This window comes from Solanum dulcamara, chromosome 5, assembly GCF_947179165.1.
Source record: "Solanum dulcamara chromosome 5, daSolDulc1.2, whole genome shotgun sequence".
Taxonomy (NCBI): Eukaryota; Viridiplantae; Streptophyta; class Magnoliopsida; order Solanales; family Solanaceae; genus Solanum; species Solanum dulcamara.
In genome coordinates, this window is record NC_077241.1 from 78,332,998 (window position 1) to 78,360,906 (window position 27,909).

The 27,909-nt window shown below is 37.3% G+C and overlaps 1 protein-coding gene across 2 annotated transcripts; it reads left to right on the forward strand.

The window, feature by feature from the left end:
* The first annotated feature begins 543 nt into the window (after positions 1–543).
* On the forward strand, positions 544–27,814 carry LOC129890107 (ALBINO3-like protein 2, chloroplastic). Of its 2 annotated transcripts, none has more exons than XM_055965646.1 (14): positions 544–1,103; positions 4,042–4,148; positions 4,882–5,009; positions 5,440–5,511; positions 12,316–12,417; positions 16,291–16,350; positions 22,424–22,489; positions 23,672–23,719; positions 24,236–24,412; positions 24,503–24,558; positions 24,650–24,767; positions 25,064–25,153; positions 27,307–27,416; positions 27,512–27,814. In XM_055965646.1, exons 1-14 carry the CDS (start codon positions 700–702, stop codon positions 27,666–27,668), a joined length of 1,695 nt encoding a protein of 564 aa, XP_055821621.1. In that variant the 5' UTR covers positions 544–699; the 3' UTR covers positions 27,669–27,814. The 2 variants fall into 2 exon arrangements, with proteins under 2 accessions (XP_055821621.1, XP_055821622.1); XM_055965647.1 differs by having other exon boundaries at positions 27,312–27,416; positions 27,512–27,651.
* Positions 27,815–27,909: the final 95 nt, after the last annotated feature.

Consider the following 27,909-nt stretch of genomic DNA (forward strand, 5'->3'; position numbering starts at 1 on the left):
TAGTATTGATATAGATAGTAGGTTGGTTTTTTCTTTTAGAAAATATTGATTACTTTTTAATATTTTTTCCGTCTCATATTAATGTCATAGTAGCTTAAAAAAATTATCACTTTAGTAACTCAAGACTAAAGTTGATAATTATTTTCTTTTTAGTATTGTGTGATCCTTAAAAAAGACATCTAATAAATAAAAATAATTTAATAAATTAAACCTTGTATTTATTATTTTTCTTAATGGATATGAAAAAAATTAAAACAACACTTAAAGTCGGACGACGAGAGTAGAAAAGTCAAAAATATTTCAATGAGATAATTTTTTTTATTTTCCAATTGCATATATTGCTTGTAAAAGTTCCTATAATAATTGTCTTAGGGAATTTTTTTTTTTAAAATTACAATTGATAAAATCTTACTTGAAATCAACAACATCTCAAAAGAAATTGAATGAAATTAATAGATACTATTTATTTAAAAGGAACTATTAGGAGAAATAAATAATTATAACTAAAATAATTATTTATATAACTTAACCGAAAACGAAATTCTAATTACACTACCAATTTGGAGTGACCCAGTTCCAGAGTTCCAAATCTGAAAAAATTGAAATCCCTAGAATGTACGGTAACTATAAGCTCCCGAAACACTGTGATAACAACCGGAGTAAAAATTCACCGCCGCCGAGACCAACCGCCACTCTATCATGTCGGTTCAGAGATTCTTCCAGCACCGCCGTTACTCTCGTAATTCGCCGGAAATCTACTTTCTCTACAATTTCACTTCTTCAGATTCTCACAGTAAACCCTCCAACCCTTCCGATCACTATCGCCGTCACAACTATGGGCATAACCGGTATGTTCACTTTTTGAACTCGGTGTTACCATCAAAGCCACAATTTGGTATTCCGCACAGTGTTTCCTTCTGCCGTTCCTTCTCCACTCGCGACTCGCGAATTGGTGACATCAGTGACTCGGTGGTTACTCAGTATGACAACACGGCGTTGTTGATCAGCGAAAATATTAGTGCAAGTGTTGAGGAGTCGATTCTTCCATTACATGCCTTCACTTCGTTGTTGGATGGTTATCATGACCTCACTGGCTTCCCATGGTAATATACTCCATTCGTTCCAATTTTTTTGTTAAGCACCTCTAGTTATGTTTATATGATTTTCAGAAATTCTGAGCTTTTTGCTGGTATTTTAAAAATTCATGGTTTCATTGTAAAATTGAAATGTAGATCTAAAAAATGGCTTTGATAATTGATTCAGTAAGGTGAAAAGAGCCATGGTACATAACTTGAAATGCATATACAAAACTTAAGCAAACAATGCAGAAAATTCTATTTTGTGAATTGTAATATATGGTGGAAAATAACTGCTCTGTCCTTACCTCGCAAAAAAAATTGAGTCTTTCACTAATAGGAACTCAACAATTACAAGGGCTATTAATTACTCAGGGAAGGCAGATCTAGCTGCAAACAACGGGCGATGACGCTACTTGGAAGTGGTTCATAAAAATAAATGGACCCAAACGGAAATGGAGGTAAACATGATGCTGAGTTGTTGAAGGCTCAAGCCCACCTTGCTGATAAGGACCTCGGACCTCCTTGGAAGGTGTCTAGTTGGGAAGTTCTATAGTGAAGAGGATGCTCCTACTAGAAATGATGTCAGAAGATGTGTGCAACAGTCCTGGAAAGGGGCACAAGGAGTCGAGATCTATGATATGGACGGTTTTATGTTTCTCTTTGAGTTTCAGTCCAGAAAGGCAACCGATCATGTTATATGGCAGAGGGGAGGAGGCAAGGTTGTCGTCTAAAGCTCCAATGGTGGGTCATCAACTATAGGATCCTATCCAAGCTATCACGGGTTAGAGTGATTTTGGATTCGAGTTCTAGGGTTACCTCTTCATCTGTGGTCTAGCTCGATGATGAAGAAAATAGCTGAGAGATGCGGAGGATGGATTGAAACAGAGGAGGAGATCGATTTGAGTAATCATTTGCAGTGGGGAAGATTATGAGTCAAGGGTCCAGCGGAAAAGATCCCGACAACCATGGTTGTCACCGACGAAGACATCATCTTCATACTACCCGTCTAGGTTGAAGCTCCGGCAACATACTGGAAAATGGAAGTAGGGGAGGGTAATACAGTAGAAGAGAGAGAAAGGGGAGAATATCGAGGGAAAGTACATATCTTGAGGTTGAGAGATCTTCGACTGGGTGAGGTTATGATTTTTGACCTCATGGAATAAGCATTTATAACAATAGGCTCATCATTATTCCTTAAGGAGCCCAACAGACATCTGCAATGAAATTCCACCCTACTTCTAAGAGAAATTGTTTCAATTTGAAACTGGTTAGGATCTGATAAATCATCATTCACCTGTTTAATTTCGTCTTTTGGCCATTACCTGGAAATAGCTCCCTGTTCTTTGATCTTGCTTGGGTTTGGCCTCTGTTTGTTTCTTCCCTTCTGCTACAAATTCTTTGATTTTATTGCAAAGTCCCCCCATCCAACATTTTTGCTAATCCCTGGGATGACAATTATAGCTGCTGCCTTTCATTTCCACTACTATGTAAAATTCTGGAAATGCAATGCGATAAAGCTAGCTCTGATAATTTCAGCTTCTGCATAAATTACCTTTCCCTTTTGTTGCCAGTTCCATGCATTTGCATAGGCCTAGAATATTAAGCCTATCAAGTGTAACTCTATTCATTTGATTTCTTAGTCTTTTTACCACTGTCATACCAGCTGTTATTTAACTCTAGGTCTTCAAAGGATTTGTTTCCTGAAGAGAATAAGCAAACTCCACCGATGATGTCTTTATTATCATATAACATCCACATTTCTTGTCGCCGTAAAGTAGGCTTAAGTTAATGAATGAGTTAGTGGTCGTTTGGCTTGAAGACAAGTTATGATGAGATTAGTTATGTTGGTATTAGTTATGTTGGTATTAGTTATGTTGGGATTAGTTATGTTGCGATTAGTTATCCGGGTATTATTTCTTATTGACCGTTCGGTTTGTTGTATTAAAACTAATGTGCATTGCATAATTTTTAAGGAAAATTTATTAGTTTACAAAAATACCCTCCACCTTATTTAGCTTTTTTATATTAGTGATGTATAAAAAGGGTTTGGGGGGGTTTCTTTGCTATTTTAACTATTTATCCTAGGATAAGCTATCCCAGGATTATTATTCCACCCAAAGGTAGGGATAACTTATCTTAGTACTAATTATAAATCGTGGGATAAGTTGGATTAAGGTTACTAAAATTTTATCTCAGGGTTATCTCCCCTTATCCTTCATACCAAACATGTCCTTAAAGTTTAAGAATGACTTAGAGAGTACGAGGGTAAAGCATCAAATAAGAGAAAGAGAGATGACAAACAAGAACGGAATGGAGAATAGATGAAAATAAGGGAGAACTAGTAGAAATAGTTGCATGTCATTGCTAACTCGTGACAATGGATTCCAATAGCTGCCTGCATATGTCGTACTATCCTCAATCTAGCCAAATGTGGTAGTGTCTACCTTTGGGTTGGAGGAACAGGCTCATTCAAAATCCAAATGTTAGATATTTCAGAGACCATGCATATTTTCCGTGTGAATTTTATGCCTTAGGTTTTGCATTTGTGCTGAATGCCGTGTCTGTAATTCAGTGTGAACTTTGTGCTTTAGGATATGCCAGGTGTGTACTTTCTACAAAAGGTTCTATGTCATTAGCAGTGATCATCACGTTTTTGCTATTTTTGTGTTAAAAAAGAATGGTGAAGCTGCTCAATTATGTATTACACTGATACCAATTAAAAAAAAAACATTCTGTAGGTCACTGTTTTAGAATCACTCCTTCACTTTTCACTAAATTACCCACAAGGATCGTCCAGTTTTTCAACCACGGAGGAACATTTTTATTGACAAAATTCCTTCCAAAAGCCTATAGAACAGTCCGTAATGTCTTAATTTAGTATTTTCTTTTTCTAAGTTTTATCCAATGCTAGTATACGGGCACTTGGTTTTGAAATCATATACTGTACATACTTGGTTTGCAGGTGGATCATTATAGCTTCTTCAACAGTGGCTTTGAGGCTTACATTATTCCCGTTTATAATATTGCAACTCCACAAGTTGAAGAGAATTGGAGAGTTATTTCCTAAATGTGAGGCTTTGTTTTCAGCACCATTAATTTCCCTTTATCTTATGCTAATTTTGGAACTCAAAAAGTAGGATGGAGTGAGAGGGGAATGAGTGGGTAGTGCTCTTTTCCCTTTGGTTGGAATTTCAGAACAAAGATATTTAAAGCCTGTTGCCCATACAAACTATTTCATTGTCTCAACTTCAATTTGAGATGTTAATTGACCATAAATGTGTGTTTTACAATTTGGTCCATTATTTTAACTTCAACTTGAAATAGATAATTTGAAGTCAAAAAACTGGTTTGTGGAGTATCTCAAGTGAAACAATGGTTTTTACTCTCTAAACTTCAACAATGTGGGCACGCCAGGTTCGAATCCCAGCTACAATACTTGGTATGTCCCATCTGCTTCAGCTTTGATGGGCATAAATTGGGAAACCTATGCTTGTGATCCAGCCAAGTTGCCCTGTAGATCAGTTGAGGAGGTGCTCGCAAGCTAGCCCACAAACTACTGATTAAAAAAGACAAGAAAAAAAGAACTAGGATAACTTTGCGGATGCTGCTATTTTATTTGTTCTGTAAAGAATCTATCTCATAATGACATGTCCACCCTAAAAAATATAGATGAAAAAGAAAGAGTGAAAAGGCTAGTCTCAATGAGTTGTCTGAGACAGCTGACATAGTATTTTACCTCTTAATAGATGTATGCACGCCAGAAGCTATTACTTTTTAACTGATCTTTTTATGCATTTTTAAGTGCCTCCTCCATTGCCTCCGCCTCTGTCAGGAACGAGTCTTAGGGGCCAACTTAAAATCTTTTTCAAGGAGAAACGAGCGGCAGGCTGTCCTTCATTTTTTTGGTACTTCGCCTCTCTGACAGTTCAGGTGATAATCCTATATAATTTATTATATCAAGTTTATTTGCCATAGAAGACTTTCCATAAATAGTAGATAAATGACTATTTTTCATTATACATTGTAGAACACTGAGGAAATTGCTACTTTTATTTGGGAACCATGTGTAGCAAAACAAAGATTTGAAAGTCATCATGTTTTAGACTTCATTATTTGCCTATTTAGTATGAGCAGGAGTTAAGACTACAATAAGTTATATTTCTTTTTCCTCGTCTGTTTGCTTTATTCTTAGTCTTTGATGAACACTTCACCTGAAAAAGTAGATGCATTGATGTTATTTTTACTGTCACATTCAGTCGAAGCTTTTGAAATCTCTGCATGAAATTTGGTACTTTATTGATGAAAGTAGTATGTTGTAGAGTAATTTTGTCATCTTGGTCATGATCTTTATGCATTTTAGGTGCCCTGCTTTCTTCTTTGGATTACGACTTTTAGAAGAATGTCACTGCATCATCATGAAGGCTTTGATTGTGTAAGAGCACCCTTTTTTCATTTATGCAATTCCTGTGCAGGGTTGGTTTTCTTTTTGGTATTATAAGTCTTTTCTTTCTCCCTTAATTGCTTAGTTCGGTTTTTTATCATCATATTTTACAAGGCTCAATTGATACACCTAGTGAAAAGCTGACTGTATAAGCATTGTTGATGGATATAACATGCGATCCGACAACATAGTGGTGAAACTAATATGGTAATTCTCAAGTAAGTAAGGCACATAATATATGCAACACAAATAGTAAATATTTCGATTGCCTTGTTTTTTCCTCTTCTTGTTGCTTCATCCCTTTGTCGTGTCTCCTCCTGCAAACAAAGAGCACATTTTACACGCATCCACTGAGGTTTTCCGTTATTTTAGAGATAAACCAAATGTTTTTTAAATTCAAAAAGCCTCTCTTAATCATATCATGAACCATATTTTTATCGTTTGAACAGCCCTCTTTGTCCCTCATGACCATTTAATCAATCAACTATGCCCTAACCCAAACTATTAGTTTGGTTATATTCTCCATATTCATTTCAGTTTATTCAAACAATTTATTAGGAGATTTGTGACAGTTGGATTATTATTACATTAGTTGTCAACCAACTACTACCATCCTCTTTTTATCTGAATTTGATTTGAGTTATACTTTGCAACGAGAATTCTTTTAAAGTCACTCGAGATAGCTTTTTCTGATGAAGTAAACTATATTGATGATAGGGGAAACCCTAATACAAGCTCTTCCACAAAAAAACATGATTATTTGCTAAGAGCATCCAGTATTGGAATATCATTTATGGTCTAGAAGTGCACATAAAACAGAAATGTTCCACTAATCTGGACAAAGTGATCTCAGCTCCACATAACCGCCAATAGGATTATGTTTCATGCTCACGTTCACACTTCCGCATTACCTTCCAACTCACATTTAGTACACTAATTTTCAGCAGTTCTTCAAAATATTGTACAAGGCACTTCCGATTTGTGTGTATTCCTTCCCTTTAGTAGGTATTTCTTTTGGACCAACTAGCTTTTTTCAGCTGTCTCACATTGAGTTTCATACTGTATATTCCTTGTGAGATGCATCCAATGCCAATGGTAGTCTCCCAGATAAACAATAGGAAGCAAATAACTTTACAATTTAAGACCTGGCCTACTACCCGATGTTTTCAACCACAAAGTTAATTTCACATTTTTTCATATTATCCTTAACTGACACCGTTTGAAACCATAGTAACGTGCACTTGAAGTTATAGGTCTGATCCTTCTCGGTGTTTTATACACAAGCGTATCATTAAGTACAACTAATCCTCCTCGATGTTCCATAATACAAGTGTATCGTCAGAATACTTTCACCAAAACTGTCAGATGTTAAGGTCATGTAATGCTTCTTTTATAGCATTGATCACTAAAGGGAAAGGCACTATAAGACACTAAAGGGTCGTTTAGTAGATGGATAAGAAATAAGTTATCCATGTATTAATTTTCGTATAATTTATACGACGTTTGGTAGGTAGGTAGAAAATAAATTATTCATGTATAAAATAAATACGACGTGTGGTTGACATTTTAGAAACTCGCATAACTAATACATGCATAAGTTATGTGGGAATCTATGTATCATTTTATGCAGGATAAAAAGTGGAATAACTAATACATGTATGCACCTAAGGGTCTGGCTTAGTAGTCAATGAAATCGTTGAGAGTCATGAGATGTCAGGTTCAAATACTAGCAGAGCAAAAACACTAGGTGATTCTTCCCATCTGTCTTAGTCTTGGTGGGCAGAGTACCTGGTACCTGTTGCTGGTAGGAGGTAGCATGTATTCCATGGAAAGTAAGTACAAAATAAACAGTTGCTTGCCCCATAAATAGTGTCATAAGACAAGGGAACTAACAAAGTCCTAAAATTGATCAGTGCCAATTACAATAACCAACTTAGTCCAGCAAAAAAGGTTGTGTAAACAATAAGCTTTGAGAGAGTGGTTTGGAAATGAGGTTCCATCAAAGCATCTCCTGTTTTTATCATCCATATACTCTTAAAGATGACTGCAGGGACCATCAACCAAATTTTTATGATGGTTTTATCAACTCTCCAGAAGCTCCAACTCATATGTGCATCTTTCATATTTTGTGGCATGACCCACTTCAAACCAAAAATACAATAGAACATACTCCATTGATCAGTGGCAACTGGACAGTGTAAAAACAGGTGGTTGACAGTTTCTCTATTGTTCAAACAAAGATAGCATCTGCTGGCTAGCTGAAATCTTCTCTTGTTGAAGTTATCCTGAGTTATACAAGCTTCATTAAGGACAATCCAATAGAAGCAAATTTTCTCTATTGTTCAAACAAAGATAACATCTTTTGGCTAGCTGAAATCTTCTTTTGTTGAGGTTATCCTGAGTTAAACAGGCTTCATTAAGGACAATCCAATTGAAGCAAATGACTTTGGTAGGAAGCTTGGTCTTCCAAATCAGCTTCTAGGGTCAGTTGGCCATAACCAGGTTCTGTGCACTACTCTGTTTGTAGCATTCCTTTATTGTGAAAATGCCCTTATTTCCCCAGCAAATGGTGTCTGATGTGCTCTCAACAATACTGGCTTTTTCTAGCTTTGCTAGCAATTTCAGCAAACTGTCCAACTCCCAATCTTATACAGTCTTCTCAGGAGAATATCCCAGACGTTATCACTTCTGTTTTGAGCGAAAGAGGATTCCTTGTTCAAGGCAACCTGGACTAAAGCTAGGTATTCTCCATAAGTGATGTGCTATTGAGCCACCTGTCTTTCCATAAATTGATTTAGTCCCATTGCCAAGTTTGGAATGAGTATTCAGAAAGAACACATTGCTAAGCCTACAAATGAGCTTCCACGGACCAACTCCATAAGGTGCATCTGAGCATTTGGTGCTCCAACAATTCTTCTCCCCATGCTTGGCCTTTACCACTTCTTTCCATAGACTTGCTTTTCCATTGCTCTATCTCCACCACCATTTCATTAGAAGCCTTTTGTTATGTGTAGCTAGATCTCTGATGCCAAGTCCTCCATTTCGATTAGGCCTTGTGACCTTGTCCTTTTTAATCAAATGGAATTTGTGAGGGCCGCTGTTGCTTTCCACCCATTGAAAGATACTGAAGTTGCCAGTAGGCTGACCTCTTTTCAGTTCTTCCAAATTTATTATTCCAAACAACGCAATCATTGAATTTTGCATCCAATGGAAGTGTAAATATATGGCATTTGGGCGTAACCCAACCTCGAAAGCTAGCTCATGAGGGGAGGTTTGTACAAGTCCAGATATCCCATCCATCTATCGATATAAGACTTCTTAACAATCCCCCGCACGTCCAAACCTCAACTGGAGCGTGAACACTTATAAATGGGGCCCAACATCGGTGAACAATAAATTGGGATGAGTCTGACTTTGATACCATGTAAAGATATGGCACTTGGGTTTGAGTTAGGCCCAAGTTTCATATTTTTACATGGTATCAGAGTCAGGCCTATCCCAATTTGTTGTGCACCGATGTTGGGCCCCCATTTATAAGTGTTCACATTCCAGTTGAGGTCTAGAGGATCTGTAACGGAGCATGGTGTGAAAGAATTTGAAGAGGTAAGATAGTAAAGGGATTCATGTCCTATTCCAATCATCTGTCTCATACTGCAGTCCTACATAAGGAAAAAACATCAAAAAATGTTATGCCACAGTGTAGGGCATACGTCAAACGACTAACAGATGCTAGTTTAAAAGGAGAACTAGGGACATAAAGAACATAGTCTAGAGTGACAGAAGATGGGGTTTGGCTTGTCTAACCCCTTTTGGTTTTATTTGGATTTCATTGGCTAAAGTAATAACAGGGGGAGATTGTGAATGAACAATATTGGACAGAAGTGATTTGTTACCAGAAATATGTTCAGAAGCGCCTGAGTCCATGACCTATGATCTAGGAGTACTAGACAGTAAAACACAAGAAAAAAAATTACCACCAACAGAAACATCAGGCTGAGCAACCGTGGCTACTTGTGGAGACGTCTGCTTGCTCGATACTGAAGGAACTCATCATATTTTGTCCGCTCAATATGAGCATTATTCGATAATTGATTAGGCTGAGCAACTCAGGCGACTTGTGGAGACGTCTGTTTACTCGCGATTCTGAAGAAACTCATTATGTTCTTTTAGAATAATAGGATCATAGCTAGGTGGTGGACCATGCAAAATATAACATATGTCACGAGTTTGTCCAAACTTATGGCAATAACTACATTTGGATCGAGGTTTCCCAAAATGACCTCTTGCTCGTTGATTCTCTATAGACTGATATGTTCGTTTTTCTATAGTTTGAGATGTGAGAATAGAGGATTCTAACGGTGGATGATGAAAAGACTTTATGACTCGGAAGCGCGGTAAGACGAAGTTGACGAGAAAATAACTCATCATTTGTAGGAACCGTAGCTAAAATCTGATCACGTACCGAATCATGGTCAGTAGGAAGTCCAGCAAGTGTAAGAACTAGAAATAGCGTCTGTCTGTGCTCTTGTTGTTTTTCCACATTCGTAGTGACGGGCATTAACGTTTCAAATTCCTCCACGACTGCTTGTACTTGTCCCAAGTAGGTAGACATATTGGATTCTTGTTTCTTTAAGTTGGTTATTCGAGATATCACATCATAGAAACGAGATATGTCATTAGTGTATAAAGCACGAGCCTTTGCCCAAATTGAATTACATGTCTAGAATGGGCGAAAAAAGGGGATCAACTTGGAATCAATAGAGCGCCACAAGAGACTATATAATTGAGTATCAACCTTCTCCCATTGAGCTTTGGCTGTTGCATCTTCCGCGGTAGACTTTGCCTTTTCATCTACCACACTAGCTTTGTTCGTTAAGTGATCTTGGACACCTTGGCCTTTGCACCACAACTCAATCGAGAAGCCCAAGCTAGGTAATTTGGACTTCCCATTAATGGTTCGGAAGTGAAGTGATCATAGCACTCGAACTTCCAATTCTCATATTTTTATGCCAAAAGTGTCAACCCCAAAAGACATCTTGTGAAATCAGAATTTCTCACAAAAAATTGGAAATAGGTTGTCGGAATCTGGAAAACAAAGGTCCAGTCGCCGGAAATACGATCTGGTTGCTGAAAACTGCTCGGAATCAACAAATAACTATATGGTCAGCCTCGGAATGGTGAGCCGACCTCATTGGCGAAAAAATTGCCAAAAACTGTCCTGAAACCGTGGCGTGGTGGCGCAGATCTGGGATTTCTGGTGGCGCGTGAAGCACCAGAATTCAGACGAGCTCACTGGGGTTTGCTTGCCTGTGTGTTTCTCACCTCGTGGTAGTGCTGGTTTTCGCACAAAACGTACAAAACAAAAGGGGATGTAAACCAGTCTTGACAGTCACAGGGGGGGGGGGACTGTAAACCTGCAACCCAGAATTCTTGAAAGCTCCTCAATGGTGGCCACAAGATTGACTAGGAATTATGCTTTTCAGAGCATTGACATGTAGACCTGAAAGGGCTTCATATAGGAGGGGAGTTAGGCTCAAGTACCTAACTTGTGAGACTTCAGCCTCACAGAAGATAAGGATATCATCAGCATGTAATAAGTGAGATATGATGACAGGGTCCTTGTATTTGTGCCAACCCTGACACCCTAGATCTCTTTTCATTGCTCTTTCCAGCATTTTGCTTTGACCCTCCTTGGCTAGGATGAACAAAAACGGGGGGAGTTGATCTCCCTGTCTAATCCCATATGAGGAGTGAAAAACCCCACTGCCTCTCTATTGACTAGCACAGAGTATCTGACAGTTGTGACACTTGTGATGCAGAACTTGATCCATCTAACCCATTTGATCCCAGACTCTCCTGATTTCAATCTCCAGCCAAGAGCCTCATTGGCTACTAGGATGTCTAGACCTAATAAATGCTTACACCAAGATCTCAAGTGTTGATTTGGTCTTGACTCCTAACTTTGGACCTAGTAAATCCGATACCTGTCTGAGGGAAGTCAACTAGTTGGTGATAGTAATAAAATTTAAGATCCTTCCCTTGCCTCAGAATATGTCTTATGTCCCACACTTTCCTCAGGGAACCTTGTCTTATTGAAATTCCTTTTATAACCCATGTTACTTCCTATCCCAAGACTAGTCTATCATTGTCCCAACTCTCTATTTTGGACTCTCACTTTCTAGCCCATGAAATCCCACAAAACTCCACTCAGTTATACCATGAATTCTCCAGATCTGCCTCTAGCAGAAATCATTTCTTTTCAAATCCACCTCCCTCTCTACAAGCTCCTAACTGCTGTCTTCACTTTTTCTTCTATGAATAGTAGTTGATAGAGAAGTTCAAATTTTTTGTTAAGGACTTTAATAGCCAAGTATATAGTTTTTTCTTACCAAATTGCTTGGACTTCAATAGAAAAAGTCTATAGTTTTTACTTACCAAATTGCTTCAGTTACTCCCTCCGTCCCAGTTTATGTGGCACCATTTGACTTGGCACAAAGTTTTAAAAATGGAAGACCTTTGAAACTCGTGGTTTAAAACAAACCTTAGATATTTGTGTGACTATAAATCATTTAATTAAAAGTAAAAGGGGAATTTTAATCTGAATTGTTTCTAATTATAGAAATGTGACATTCTTTTTGGGACAAGAGTAAAAAGGAAAAACTACATAAATTGGGACAAAGGGAGTAGTAGTTTAATTCCTGTATCTATATGATAAATTTTAAAGCTTTGAAACTCTTTTGAGTTTAAATATTCTGTCCACTTGATGATACTTATTTCCATTTCATTTCACTGTAGGGGGGCACTCTTTGGTTCCAGAACCTGACTGAGTTCCCTGGTGGTGTTCTAGGGCCAGTCTTTCCTTTACTGATTGCTGGATTGCATTATATCAACGTACAGGTATCTTGCTTTTATCAACCTGAGATTAACTGCCTTTCTGTTTTGTTGTTGTCTTTCTTGTGGTAACTGGTAAGTGGTAACAGAGTTTCATTATGGGATTAAGAGGCTTGTGCCTTGTTCTTGGCCTTGGTATTAGAAACATTTCATATATAATTTCTTTTTCCTTTTCTGTTTTGAGGGTGCGCTGTTATCCAATATTACTTATGTTTAGGTATTTGATCGTCAACATGATCAATTTCTTGCTGGTTAACCATCACTTTATGTTCAGACATGTTATCTTGGTGCCCACCCTGCAATGGTTGGTGGGTCTTGGATACTGTTTAATGTTTGGGACAGGCCTGAAGCAAGTAGGAAAAGGGAAAGAATGTTTCATTTCTTTAGGTATTGAGATATCTGCATACCGGCATCGATTTTGTTTCTTAATATGTTTTTTCTCCAAAGCTTGTATATGGTTGATATTTCTTGCATACCGGCATCAATTTTGTTTCTTAATATGTTTTTTCTCCAAAGCTAGTATATGGTTGATATTTCTTCCTTGCCCCTTCATAGTTTTGGGCTTTTTGATTTACTGTTGCAAGGAATAATAATCTATTCTTGCATGTTTTTTAACACTTGAAACCCTTCTCCCAAACAATGATGCCGCAAAACATTGAGTTTTGTAATCTCAGACTCCATCTCAGACTCCCTCTGGGTGCTCAAAACTCCTGAGAACCGAAGATTTAACTGACAGGTGGATCTTCCTGCCATCTGTATCAGTTAACTTATAAGATCTTTTCCGTAAAATTTGGCCTTCCCAAATGTGGTGTAGAATGTTAGAAAAGGGAAGATTTCATCTTGGTTTGGATGATTAATGAGCAAAGACTTAAACTGTCTGGAGGTCTTGAGTTCAGCAGTTAGCCAGATGGGTTAGGAAGTAAAGAATACTTGTGGAATTGCCTCACCTTATTATATTGTGCTTTCTGCTGCTGCTTCTTTTTTTTTCTTTTCTAAATAGTCTCTTGCCCTGTCTCTCCATTTTCCCCAGAAAGCATCTTCAAAAAAGGGGGTCCTGGAAGTTTCACCCACAAAAAGGTACCACCGAAAGAAAAAGAAGGTGACCCAATTTAGGCATCACTGGTACCCTTTGAATTTTGTGCGTGAGTGCAGGGAGGGTGTAAATTCTATCTTTGTGGTGTTGGGTTTAGGTCTGATGCTGAAACCTGCACAGTGTACAGTCCTATACACAACAACAACAACAACTACAACCCAGTGAAATTCCACAACGTGGGGTCTGAGGAGGGTAAAGTGTACGCAGACCTTACTCCTATCAAGGTAGGACGACTGTTTTCGAAATACCCTCAGCTCAATAAAAGCATAAAAAGAGGTCAGATAAGGCTAAGAAATTCAAAGAGATATGTGAAAGCAAATAACGAAAGCGACACAGATAAAATAGAATAATCAAAGTACAGACAGTAATAGATAATAACAGAAATCAGAGCACAAGAAATTGTAAGGCGCTTACTAATAAAGAAGAATAACGAGACTATGTACTAACCTTCTACCTTAATGTGGGTCTTCCACACCCTCGTATCTAAGGTCATGTTCTTGGTAAGCTATAACTGCGCTATGTCACGTCTAATCATCTCTCCCCAATATTTCTTCGGCCTACCCCTACCTCTTCTGAAACCATCTATGGCCAACCTCTCACACCTCCGCACTGGGGCATTTGTGTCTCTCCACTTCACATGCCCAAACCATCTCAGTCGCATTTTTCACATCTTGTCTTCCACCGAGGCCACTCCCACCTTGTCCCGAATAGCCTCATTTCTAATTCTGTCGCTCGTGGTGTGCCCACACATTCATCTCAATATTCTCATCTCAGCAACTTTCATCTTTTGAACGTGAGAGATTTTAACTGGCCAACACTCCGCCCCATACAACATAGCCAGTCTAACGACCACTTTGTAGAACTTGTCCTTAAGTTGTGGTGGCACCTTTTTGTCACATAGCTCTCCGGAAGCGAGCTTCCATTTCATTCACCTTGCCCCCTAATACGATGTGTGACATCATCGTCAATCTCTCCGCTGCCTTGTATGATAGACCCAAAATACTTGAAACTACTTTTCTTTTAGATGGCCTGAGCACCAAGCCTAACTTCCACGCCAACCTCCTGAGGTGTCTCACTGAAATTGCACTCTAAGTACTCTGTCTTGGTCCTACTCAGCTTAAACCCTTTAGACTCCAAGGTACGTCTTCAATCCTCCAACTTAGCAGTAACTCCGCTACGAGTCTCATCGATCAGGACTATGTCGTCCGCGAAAAGCATACACCATGGCACCTCACCTTGAATTTGTCGCGTCAATCCATCCATCACCAAGGCAAATAAAAACGGACTAAGAGCTGATCCTTGATGCAACCCCATCACAACTGGGAATTGCTATGAGTCCCCTCCTACTGTCCTTACGCTGGTTTTGGCTCCCTCATACATGTCCTTGATCACCCTAATGTACGCCCCAGGTACACTGGTCACGTTGTAAACCACTGTTCACGTCGGAATTACTGTACACACTAGTTTAGTAATTCTTCAGGTTCTTGGTCAGCTTAAGAAAGGTTTTAGTTTCAGTACTGTCTTCAGGATTACTTTTAGATTTTTACTCTAAAATGACTAGTTGGAGCAGTTAAAATAAGATCAGGAAGTGGCAGTTGTGTTTTCTTAATGTTTGCTTTGGATGGTCTTATTTTAGGTCTATTTAATTAACTTTGAGTGCCCGACAAGATATTTAGCTGAAGTGCTGAACTAGCTTTTGCAATTGTTGTTGAAAAAGGTGGATTCTTGAACCAATTGTAAAGGCTGTGTGGTAGAGACTAAAGAGTATTCTTATATTTTTCTTGAAATTCAATTTGTTTTTCCTTCTAATTTTCATTTGGCAGAATACTTCTTTGGCTCCGCAATGAATTTGTTACATTTTTTCAAATAAAATAAAATAATAACAACAATTATGTTTCGGTTCCAAACAAGTTGGGTTTGAATATTTCAATCATCAATGACCATGTTCCTAATTAAACTTTTAGTAAATAAAATGTATTCCTAGATCTTTCATTTCCATCTGCAAATCCCAAATCATGCCCTCCAATTCAGTCAGATTTTTTCACGGACAGGGAAGACTAAAGAATGTTCTAACACTAGGTGATTTCTTCCCATTTGCCTAATTCTTGGTCGACATAGTTACCCGGTGTTCCGTCTAAAAAGAAAGAGAAAATAGTCTAAAACCCCCCTAATCTATACCCGAAATTCCAACTACACACTCCAATTACATGGGGGTCCTATCACCCCCCTAAACTATTTATAATCGTAATGGAGTGTGATAGGACACCCGTGTAATTGGAGTGTGTAATTGGGATTTCGGGTATAGATTAGGGGGGTTTTAGACTATTTTCTCAAAAAGAAAATAGTGACCCGGTATCAGTGTTGGTGGGAGGTAGCAAGTACTGTGTGGAATAGTCGAGGTATGTGCAAGTTGCTTGGACACCATCACTACTCGTAATAAAAAATATAAAAAAATAAGAATGAAAAACAACAAGGAGTTAAATTTCTTTTTTTTCAATAAACATCTAGGGGTTACATTTAAAAGAATTTTTTTCCTAAAATTCCCCCTACCCTTATGCACCAAACTACTTTTACAAACTTTTGTCTTGTAAATGTGAAGGCAATATAGAGGGGGGGGGGGCACAAGTTTCCAGAAACACTTTCTGGAAATTGATTATTTTGAGAATGCCACACAGTGTATTTGAATATATAGTGAGCTTGGTTTAGTTTCTTGTGCAAGTGATATTCAAGGTATTTTTTCTCCATGCTTTTTGATAGAGATGATCTCTCTCTTTCTATTACTTCAGGTATCCTTTCCGAAATCTTCAGTTGGAAAAATGACTGGATTCGTGGGATCAATAGCCAAGGTTAGTAATCTGTCAGAAATTTATGTGATATATCCTCATACATTGATCTAGAAGTAATTTTCGTCAGTTTGCTGCGTAACAAAGGGACTGAACCAATCTCTATTCAAACTCCATTTGTAGAGCTACATCTTTAACTTATCAATTATCTTATTGAGAAAATATAAAAGATTCTACCCTCCTTTCCAAAAAGAATGCTAGTTTCGCAGTACTAGTATGAAATCATAGAATTTGTGAAGTGCATTCAGATATCAATTTCTCAATCCTTTGAAATATATTTTAAGTATTTAGAGGTATAAAATTATTTTTTGATAATGTTAATGTATTATTCATCCGCTTAAAGGTATTGCTGGCCACTCTAGAACAGAAAGTAAAAGGCCTATATATATCACAAGGCTTCCAAAAAATCTGGTATGAGTCGGCCTCCTCTATACAAAATTCTTGACACCCAAAATACAACAAGCAAGCCCAGTATTATCCCACCATGTGGGTTCTGGGGAGGGTAGAGTGTACGCAGACCTAACCCCACCTAGAAAGGGAGGGCGACTGTTTCCGAAAGACCATCGGCTTAAGAGAGTAGAACAAGAGAGGAAAAACAAGGAAACAAGACAAAGGTCAGATAGAACTAAGCACATCGAAAACAATATAAAAATATGAATAATAAGAGCGAGAAAGTTAGGGTAGGACAAACCGGAAAGAGAGGAGCATTAACTACTATAGATAAATAGGATACCAAAGTATACCAGACCAACAAATGTAAGCAGTAATCAAATGCAAATGCAGAAATCAAATGTTAATAAACAAATGAGCAAAACTACGACTACTATGGTGAAAAGATAAGCCACCTAGCCTACTATCTTAATCTGAGTCCTTCACAGCCTTCTATTTAAGGTCATGTCCTCAGTGAGCTGTAACTGTGCCATATCATATCTAATCACCTCTTCCCAATACTTTTTTGGCCTCCCTTTGCCCCTTTGCCCCTCCTGAAACCGTCCATAGCCAACCTCTCGCACCTCCCGTACTGGAGCATCTGTGTCTCTCCTCTTCACATGCCCAAACCATCTCAGTCTCGCTTCCCGCATTTTGTCCTCCACCGATGCCACTCCCACCTTGTCTCGGATATCTTCATTCCGAATTCTATCCATCCTAGTATGCCCACACATCCATCGCAGCAGCATTCACATTTCCACGACTTTCATCTTCTGAACATAAAGTTTCTTGATTGGCCAACACTCCGCCCTGTACAATAAAGTCTGTCTAACCACCACTTTGTAGAACTTGCCTTTGAGTTTTGGTGGCACTTTCTTGTCACACAACACTCAAAATACAAGTTCAAAATACAATATATCTTAACTTTTGGGATTGAATTGCTCTTAACTTCAAAGCATCTGCTATTCCTTTACCTCCAAATGGTCCACCAAATACACAAACTGGAATATCTCTCCACCATTTCTTCTGCTTTAGAGATTATATAAAATAATTATAAATTACATTTCTGATAAGTGTAATTGTGAAGAGGTGACACCAAACAATTGATATTTCACTTTATCATATTTTTTTTTCAATTTCTTTGTCCATATATTTGTTATCCATGTTTATAATTATTAGTCTTGGACTACACATACACATCTCTACTTTTTCTCCATTTGTGTCTTTTTGCATTAAAGCCCACTCTTTATTTATGCTTGCCCCCAACAGACCTTAGAGCTTTTTTGCGCCTTTTGCCTTTGATAACACTGATTTGGAGTTTGAGTTTCCACGTTATTATCCTTGCGTTCTTTAATCAGTTCGCACCATTTTATAGACCCGATTTAGTCACTTCATTTTCCATCTTTACTGCAAGGTTTTCATTGATATTTGAAGTAATTTTTAAGTATCCAACATTCCCCTGAAGACAAATTTAAAAATAGTGTGAAAGAGAAAAGAAAGAAGAAATATAGGGAAAACGACTTAATAAGCACTATGGCCACAAGCAAATTGGTACTGAAAGTTGCAAAATAAAAATAAATATCAATAGTTTCTAGATAATTAACAAAAAAATATTAAATTGTTTGTGATCATTACCTAGAAGCTACATTTTTTTATCGAGATAATGATTACAAACAATTTAATATTTTTTTTTGTGAATTATTAAGGCTTCAATATGATTGATGATAAATTTTGAAGATTAAAGCAATTTTTGCAAAAGCAAAGAGAAACTTGAGGCTTGAAGTGAGAGATGAGAAGCAAAGGGTACAATTCTTTTAAGTAAACTGCACAAATACCATTATCTACATAGAAGTAGAGTAATGATAACATAAAAATCGCAATAAACATTATATTTTAAAATGTATACTATACACTAATGGGACATTAGAGGAGATGACTCAACATACAACAACAACATCAATATACCCTTCTACAATTTGAATAGAAGAAAATGACCATGAAAAGATCTTATATGTTTTACTCTTAGATCTCTTGCATACAAAAGTAAAGGTCTCTTGGGATATTTGACATATAAAAAACCCCAATTTTTTTTAATTGGCCACAAAATCAATTTAGCTTGACATGTTAATCCCAAGAACTCATATTAAATATCTCATGATGTAATTTCAGCAATTCCTTAAAAAATTAACTTCAATCGAACATTTGAATTTCAAATTTTAATTAATTGGCCATATTTATCACTACAACCTTGAGTTTATGTATACAACAACAACAACAACCCATTTTTTGAAATTAGTAACTTTGTATATACTCTATAAAAGGGCAGCCCGGTGCACTAAAGCTCCCGCTATGCGCGGGGTCCGGGGAAGGGCCTGACCACAAGGATCTATAGTACATGGGTTGTACTGAAACCATATTTACAAATGTACTCCAAAATCCTACTATCCTATGTCTTAATTGAGTCTAAAACATCAATATAGAGATAGTATCATTTGAGTATAACTAATTACACCAAAAACATAGTCTCAAAAGACAATTCAACTTGATCTTCAGCATACTGTTTCCTATATTCTCCAAACGTCTAGAGTTTCTTTCCTTCCATATTGTCCGCCAAATGCTTGCAGGGACAATTTTCCATCTACTTATGTTTTTAGCCTGCATAGCTGCTTTCTCCCAGCTCTGAAGTGCATTTGTAATCTTTATGCACATCAGGGGCAACACACTATGTCGGTTATGATGGAAGGTGTTCAAACAGATGCTTTACTGGTGTTTATGAGCCCCACACTATATGGGAAAGGGATGATTTCTTGAATGTATTAGACGGTGTAAGGAGTTCTTGGAATGAAAGTTGGGTTATCGAAGGAGATTTTAATCTGTAGAGTTGAAAGTGAAAGATTCAATTGTGTGAGAAGATCGAGGGTCATGAAATGATTCTGACTTTATTCAAGACACGGGCTTAGTTGATTACTATTGCAAGGGGTCTTCTATACCTGGACCGGGGTGGGGTGGGGGACCTCACTACAAGCCTCTGGAATTGATATATGTTTTTTATTCTCGCTATCACTATGTACATTGGATGTGCATGCAAACTAGCAGTGGCAGAACTAACCACTTGCAGTTGGGTTTGTTGACCATGCATGTTCAATTGAGACCATATGTATACATAAATAGTCCTTGTCACACTCCAAATTTGGGGAGGCGCAACCACCACTCGGTGCCTTAGTTGAGTTTGTTGACCATGCATGTCTGATTAGGACCATATGTATAAATAAATAGTCCTTTTGTCACACTCCAAATCTAGGGACGTGCGACCGACACCTGATGCCTTATGTGACTGAGCAAACCGATTGAATTCAAATTAAATGACATATACAAGCCAACAAGGCCATGCCAAATCGAGAGAAACACAATGGAAAAACTCAAAATATCACAGAAGTACAATACAAGGCCGTTCAGGCCACAATCTGAAAACCACAACTAACATGACCAACAAGGCCACAACTGACTACAAGACCCATCGACAAACGTCTACAAGCCACTAAAATGAAAAATCGCTAACACATAGGCGAGATAAGGCCCCGACATACCTGTCAGCTACACAAAGCAAAAGAAGTCTCCAAATTCAACATCTCTGGGAAGAACAGAGCATACTAACTATCAAATTAAATTCGATCGCACGTAGAGAGGACTCCTGTCTACCTAATGACCTGCAGGCATGAAAACAGCGCCCCCAAGCAATGGGGCGTCAATACAAAATAGTTTACAGAGTATGTAAGGCTACAGAGAACTGAAACAACATAGCTTAATCGAAACAACGAACAACATGCCGTCGACAACTCGTAATCAAACCTACCTGCTTCTGACTCATCTTACTCACCACAATACCAACAAATACACTAAGTCTCGGAAATCATGTACACAATTGACAACAATAGTTCAAAGCTACACTATACAACAATATGAAATGCAATGCATAACCCTGAAGGCCAATCAATGCATGTGGTGAAGGCAAAGCACTGCTATCCACAACCCGTAGGCGAAAGTAGTATATAAATATGCATGTGGTATAGGCGAAACACCCCGATCCATAACCCAAAGACGAAATCAGTAAATTTGCACCTGCATATGTATGTAAGCAAACAATAAGAAAATCCTGCCACAACGACAATTTCAGCTAACCCAGCCGTTCATAATGGAAGTATGTTAATCACTATGGGGGCGGATAAAAACTACCATGATATCTACAAGTAAGCAAATCGTTGTGTGGGACGACAAGACCACCATGATATCTAAAATAGCAAGAAATGCATGAGTATGAGAAATAGCAACACCACGAGTAATGTAATATACGTATAAATATACTTCCCTTGATCCACAACCAACCACCAAATCGATGCCCCGCAACATCGATTCTTAACGAGAAGTAACCCAACCAAAACATTTATGAGTGCACCACAATTGTACTAGACTTGACAATCACCAGAATTCGATAATCACAATAATGTATACACCACCTCCTACTCTCCAACTTGACACGAAATCGATATCACCAGATGTGAGGTTGACAAAGAGTAACACCGACACCAATTTAGAGACATTTAACAATCGACTCTTCAAAACATGATAATACCCGAAAATCACAAAACTCGAGGAGGCGTGCCAAATAAAAAGGAATAGCCTTCACATACCTTGAATTCGAGATCAGATAACTTGATGTAGATAATCGATTTTTTTTCCATGATCAAATATAGCGTTAAACTATTCTCCTACTAAGTTCTTGTTTCAACAAATATGTAAATATGTTGGCGGTAATTTGAAGATACAATTAAACGATGATATGCATCAACTATGAATTGCCTTTATAAGGAAAAAAATTAATGAAACAAAGTGGAGTTTACTTCAAAAAAATGAAACAAAGTGGAGTTCACATATGTTTATATATTCCATGTGAAGTAACTTGCAGCCAACAAAATGGAGTTGAACTAATTGTTTGATAATTGATTTGGGATAAGTTAGAAAGAATTTGACGCCACCACATTAATTAAAGGTTTATTGTCCATTTCCTCCACTTCCACGAGTGGAGGTGGCAACACCCAAAAAATATTTTTATATCATTCCGTATACATTCGTGTATTGTTTAGTTCATAGTAAAATACATATAACTTTGTTGCGTATATTATAAATAATGGAAAATCATTTTGAACAAATGCTACCTGATGTAATAATAATTTATCTACTTAGCTAGATTTAATATCTTTGTTAAAATATGAATAAATTATAAAAATCTTACAAAATAAATACACACAAATATATCATATGACTAAAGAACTTTTTATAACTATTTAAGACATTTTTAGGTAGCAAATTTTAAAATATATTTTTTATCAAATTTTAGTTTAAATGGGATGTCCCCGAATGTGTGGGATGTTATCGAAAAACTCTCAAATTTAGGCTCCTAAACCTTCGACATAGAACGAAGGACAACTTTAAAGACACGGGGTGTACATCTTTAAAACCACTTACTCTAATTTCTAGAATCCCCTCTAGAAACTAGTGATCATTAGTATGTTATCAATAGTTTTCTGTTTTCCTGATGATAACTTTGAGATGCAAGTCTTGACACTTTTGCTTTTTTTTTTTGTTACAGTACTACAAGAAGTACTTGGAAGTCCTGACCTTACCCATTTTATTTTTTACATTCAATATGCCCCAGGTAATCAACCATTTGATTCCAAAAAAATATGTGCTATAGGATTTGTCCATTTTCAGTAAAATTTGAACTTGGCATCCCATGTTTCCTTTATTATTTTGAGCTTTGTGGTCCAATTTTAAGTTAACTTGAAGAAGGAAACTGTTTCTTGATATTTGAACTGTTTATGTTGGTTTCCCTGGAAACCTTTTGTTTTTTTCCTGTTAATTTATTGGTCTCAACGATAGCTGGAATCATTGTTTTCTTGAAAGTTGTTAATGAGGCACACATTTGACTTTTGTGTCCATTCTTTATGACCCCTTCTTATCTTAAAATTGTTTTCTCCATTTAAGGAAAAAAGGGTTTATGGTATTGTAAATAAACTGGTTTTTCTTCTTTGAATCTGAGTATCTCAGTACCTGGGCAACTCATCATGTTAGAGCTATGGATTGGAATAGCAGGGGTGTTCTTGTTTTTCTAGGTGGTTTGCATCATGTCTAGCTTGGATATGTCTACTTAAGCTTTCTGGACAGTCACTGTAGGAGATTTTTGTCATTGTAATTTGCAGCTCTATGGGCCTATCTCTTGCTTTTATAAAGTTAACAGACTCAAACCATATTATAACTGGATGGATTGCAAGTAGTATTTCATGATTTAATGTTTTTGCTTGATAGGGTTAGTTTCTCTTGCAAACTGTTCTCTTTTTTATAGCCTCAGAGATGAATTGTACTAGGTATAAGAGATGCAATTAATATAATTGATATAGTGATGAACAAGTGGCACATCTAATGGTTGTTTGAAATTGGTGAAAGCTGAGGCTTTGGAAGTTAATGAGTTGCCAAGTGAAATATGACCTGACGAGAATACCCCAAATAGTACAATATGAAATTTGACAGAAGGGGAAGCCCCTATGGATTTTGAAGTTGATGATGGGTGGAGCAACTTGATTTAGTTGTCTGTGAGGCTTATGTGAAAGAATGGTAGCAGTGGTGGATTGATCACATACAAATATATGTTAATATTGATGGCTCACTAACTTTTTCTTTAATTTTCTTAAAATTTTCGGTGTTGGGTTGGAGAGAGGATTGCAAAATAAAATAAATTGCATTGTCTTTCTGACTCATTCGCTTGCCCTTCTATCTTGATATACCTGGCAAAGGATTGTGTGCATGACATGAAGTTTTTGTTCATGTTTCTATTTTTCAGGGGAGTTTAGTCTATTGGCTTACCAATAGTTCGATAACTGTTGTTCAGGTATCTCTTCTGAAGTATTCTTCCTAAGACTCCTCATCCCAACTTTATTTCTTACTTGACTGGGTGTGCAGATAAATGCTAAAGTAATCTGTTATTGTTGGAAGCTGTTGAAACCTCTCATGTTATGCATTAGATGCCAAGAGGTCTTATTGCAAAAAATGCATTTTCAAATTTGCATGATTTACGGAGAGTGTCTGGAGCTTTTTCCTCCTCCTAACCTGAAAAAAAAGAGCATGATAGATGAACTACTAGATAATGAAGATGGAAATTTTCTTCAAACTTCCCTTGGAAAATGTCTATGGTCTCCTATTTTTCTCACTTTCGCTCCCTCTAGACAGTCTGTCTAGCAGATCGTGCATAGCTGGCGTTCTCTTTTGTAGAATTTTCCTTGTCCAATAGCGGTCATTGAAAAATGTTGCTTATTAAGGTTGCACTTTGCATGTCTTCATGAATCAATGGGTGTGGTGAATATTGGAAATATTAATTTCTTAGAACTCATTACGTTTTTATATACAGCAACTATCTCTAAACCATCCAGATGTTCGCAAGAAACTGGGGCTACCTCAGAAGGATCCTCAATTAGAAGCTGTACATCAGAAAGAGTTGGGCAATTCTGGAGAAATCAAAATAGATCCATCAAAAAATCAGAGCAAAATATCTGTACAGAACCTATCACCTCATGAATTGGTTAATGTTAGTAACTATTTCAGTTTCCTGATATTGAGACTTGAAATGTTGAATTTTTCTTGCTGCTTTCTAAATCTTTGTTTGAAACCTCATCAGCTCTCAATCAAACTCTTAGCAGGAGGACGTAAAGATGAAGCTATGTCCTTTCTACGGTAGTTCTCTCCGTCAATAAAAGCAATCCTCACCACCTCATTTCTTTTCTTTCTTCTCTGTAGCATCCACTTTTTAATATATGTGTTACAGACTTGCTATTGCGAAGGATCACGAGAATGTTCGAGCTTTGCTTATTACCGGCCAGACACTGTTGCAAGATGGTTCCTTACCAGAAGCTACTGAATACTTGGAACGTACTATTGCTAAGGTTTGAGTCTGAAGTCCCACATTTCAGTTTGAGTTTACTGATCTTCTTGATGAAGAATATCAATTTGCTTTTGTGGATTAAGAATTTCCGGAACGTTGTTATTTTCAGTTCATGGGAAGGGTGACTGAATTTGGGAAAGTCAAAATCGATTTGTCTATATTTGGGACTGTTTAAAGTTTATGTAGTATGCAGTTTACTCTGCAGAAAACTTCATTTTTCTAAGTGAACTTAACTTCGCTGCTATAATCCAGCAGATTTGATTTGTTACTGATCAAGGTCTATATCTGCAAGTTCAGCTTTTACTAAAGGAGAATCAAATGGATATTGAGGATGTAGATCTGCTGATTCTATCATCTCAATGGGCAGGTGTTGCCTGTATACAGCAGGTAATGATATTTTGAGAACTTGTCGTGATGATTGACATAAAAATACAACTACTATGCCTCGATCCCGAGCAAATTGGTATCGACTATGTGAATTCTCACTAACCACTCCATTCAAGTTCATCTCAGACACCATATTTACTTGACATAAATCAGTAAGAATTCTAGTCTCAGATATTGAGTACCTTGCATCATTTACATGATTCCATGTAACATGGCAGACTGACGGCAATAGAGAAACCATGTATGTAGGGGATTTATTTTGGTTACACTTTTAGAGGGTTGGACTATCGAAACTCTATTGTGGTATAATGTTAAATGGATTTTCAGACGAGAAGGTTTCTATACGAAATTTCCCTCTTCCTTTTCCTCTGGGGCTGTAGTTGCTAGAAGTTTCATCTTAGTTCTCTTTTTTATTCAAATGTTTTTCATGTACTCCCTCTGTTTCAATTTGCTTGTCCTCAATCACTCATCTTCCACTTTTTATGTACTCCCTCTGTTTCAATTTACTTGTCCTACTTTCCTTTTTAGTCCGTTTCAGAAAGTAACTCTTTAATTTCTACTTTCCACATGACATGTTTAAGACCACAAGAATAAAAGACATTTTAGTTTATTTGACATACTTTCTTAAACTCCTTGCCTAGGCAAAATATGACAAACAAATTGAAATGAGGGAGTATGCTTTCTTCTTATAGACCCCACATGCCCCTAAAGGCCTGCTGATTGCTGTTCTTCTATATAATGATAGTGAAGATTCAACCTGACCTCCCCCATGCCTAGCTGCTCTTCCCCCCTCTCCTCTCCATGTTCTAGACAAACTGACTACTCTTCCTCCCTTTATTTCTGCCTTGCCATTTATTGAAGGAAATCCTAGCCATTGCATGTTTTCTCTCTTTACTCTTTTTCCACTATTCCAAATTACCTATAACCTCAGTATAATAAGTATGGTGGATTGTTTCGGTTATTATGATCGGAAAAGGGCCCAAAATGCCCTTGAACTATTGAAAAAGGTACAAAAATGCCCCTCATCCATCTATTGAGCCTAAAATGCACTTGACATCCACCTTTAGGTCCAAAATTGACTTTTCCTTGGGCATTTTAGGCCCAATAGATGGATGAGGGGCATTTTTGTACCATTTGCAATAGTTCGAGGGTATTTTAGGCCCCTTTCTCTATTATGATTAATGATCAAACTACATCAGTGATTATTATCCCTGAAAACAAGCCTAACGAGGGTGGTTCGGACTTGTATGCCGCATGGCAAGCCTCATAAACAGGGGGTCTTTAATGCAAGTTACTAGCCCAGTCTTAGGGTATTTAAAACACCAATCCTTGAAGGGAGAAGGAGGTTACAAGGAAGTCCACAAGAATGGGTGGACACGCCAAGAACCTACTATAGTTCTGGAACAGAAGATATTAATGGTTTTCCCTCATTTTGATGATAAGGGTCTACAGTAGAGATGTTTAATAGTGAGTTTTCCCGATTGTGATGAGATTGCCATAAGAAATGATGTGAGAAGGTGGCCTCAACTTGCATTGAAAGGTGTCTTCTACTTACAGGTGTTTGATATGAATAAGTGGAATTGTATTATAAACTTTTATTTTGGTGTAAGGAAGCAGATGTAGAGGAAGCTGGTCAGTTGTTTTTTTAGGGTCTCTGTAATTAGTTTGTCTTAGACTACAATTTGTTCATAAGTTTTTGGAGGTCTCCAGCATTAAGAATTCTGAAGAATACTGGTTCTCAAAATCTTTTTTTAGCTAAACCTCACTCCCTTGCTTTCCTCATCCCACTTGTTGGACTCAAATTGAGATTGAACCAAACAAATTATATGAAGGAGGGTTGGTTTTCAGCTGATTTCTCAGAGCCTGGAGTTTGTGTGGATGGTGGACTAAGCTGAAAGGATGCTGACACCTCCGGAATATTGGTCAATGTAGTCTTCAATTCTTTTTATTTGTTTTTTTTATTCTTGAAATCTTCATATTAAGGAAATATGATGACTGTCTAAGTTGCTCTCTCAGTTGGACCCAACTTGTATTTTTCTTGTGGTGACATATTTTTTGGGCTTGGTCAGTGGCAGATATCTCAAGGCCTCTCTATATACTGGAAGTTGTTTTCAGTCGTATGGTGATATTGCATCTCTCTTTTTCTTTTATAGGGCAGGATGGGAGAAGGAGTTGTACACCTGGAACGAATCGCCACGTTGAAAGAGCCAGATGACCCAAAGAGCAAGGCCCATTACTATGATGGATTAGTTCTACTGTCAAGGTAAAGATACATGGTTTATATTCTCAAAGCAACTTCTCGTGTTTATTCCAATTCTACAATTGATTAAACTGGTACATCATATGATTATTTACCAGTACGTTGATTAATGTTGGCCGCAAGAATGATGCAATTAATTATCTACAAATGGCTACTGCTTATGATGAGTGTTACAGAGAATTTCTGCAACAATGTGAGAATGAAGAGGATGATATCACTAGCGACCTTGTCACTAGTAGGAGAGGAGATTACTAACTTCACTAAACTCAATTCTTTTTTTTTCCTGAGATATCATTTGTCTTTTAGGTTTTCTGGTTTTTTTTTTCCGATTTTTCAAATAAAGTATTCATACCAACATATAATTAACTTGTGCTTCAAATATTTCTTTAGTCCAACGAAAATACAGCTATCTAAGTTGTTCCTTAAAAAAACAACACAAAATATGAGACGAATGATGATACTAAAATATTCAAACAAATAATAATAATAAAATTGC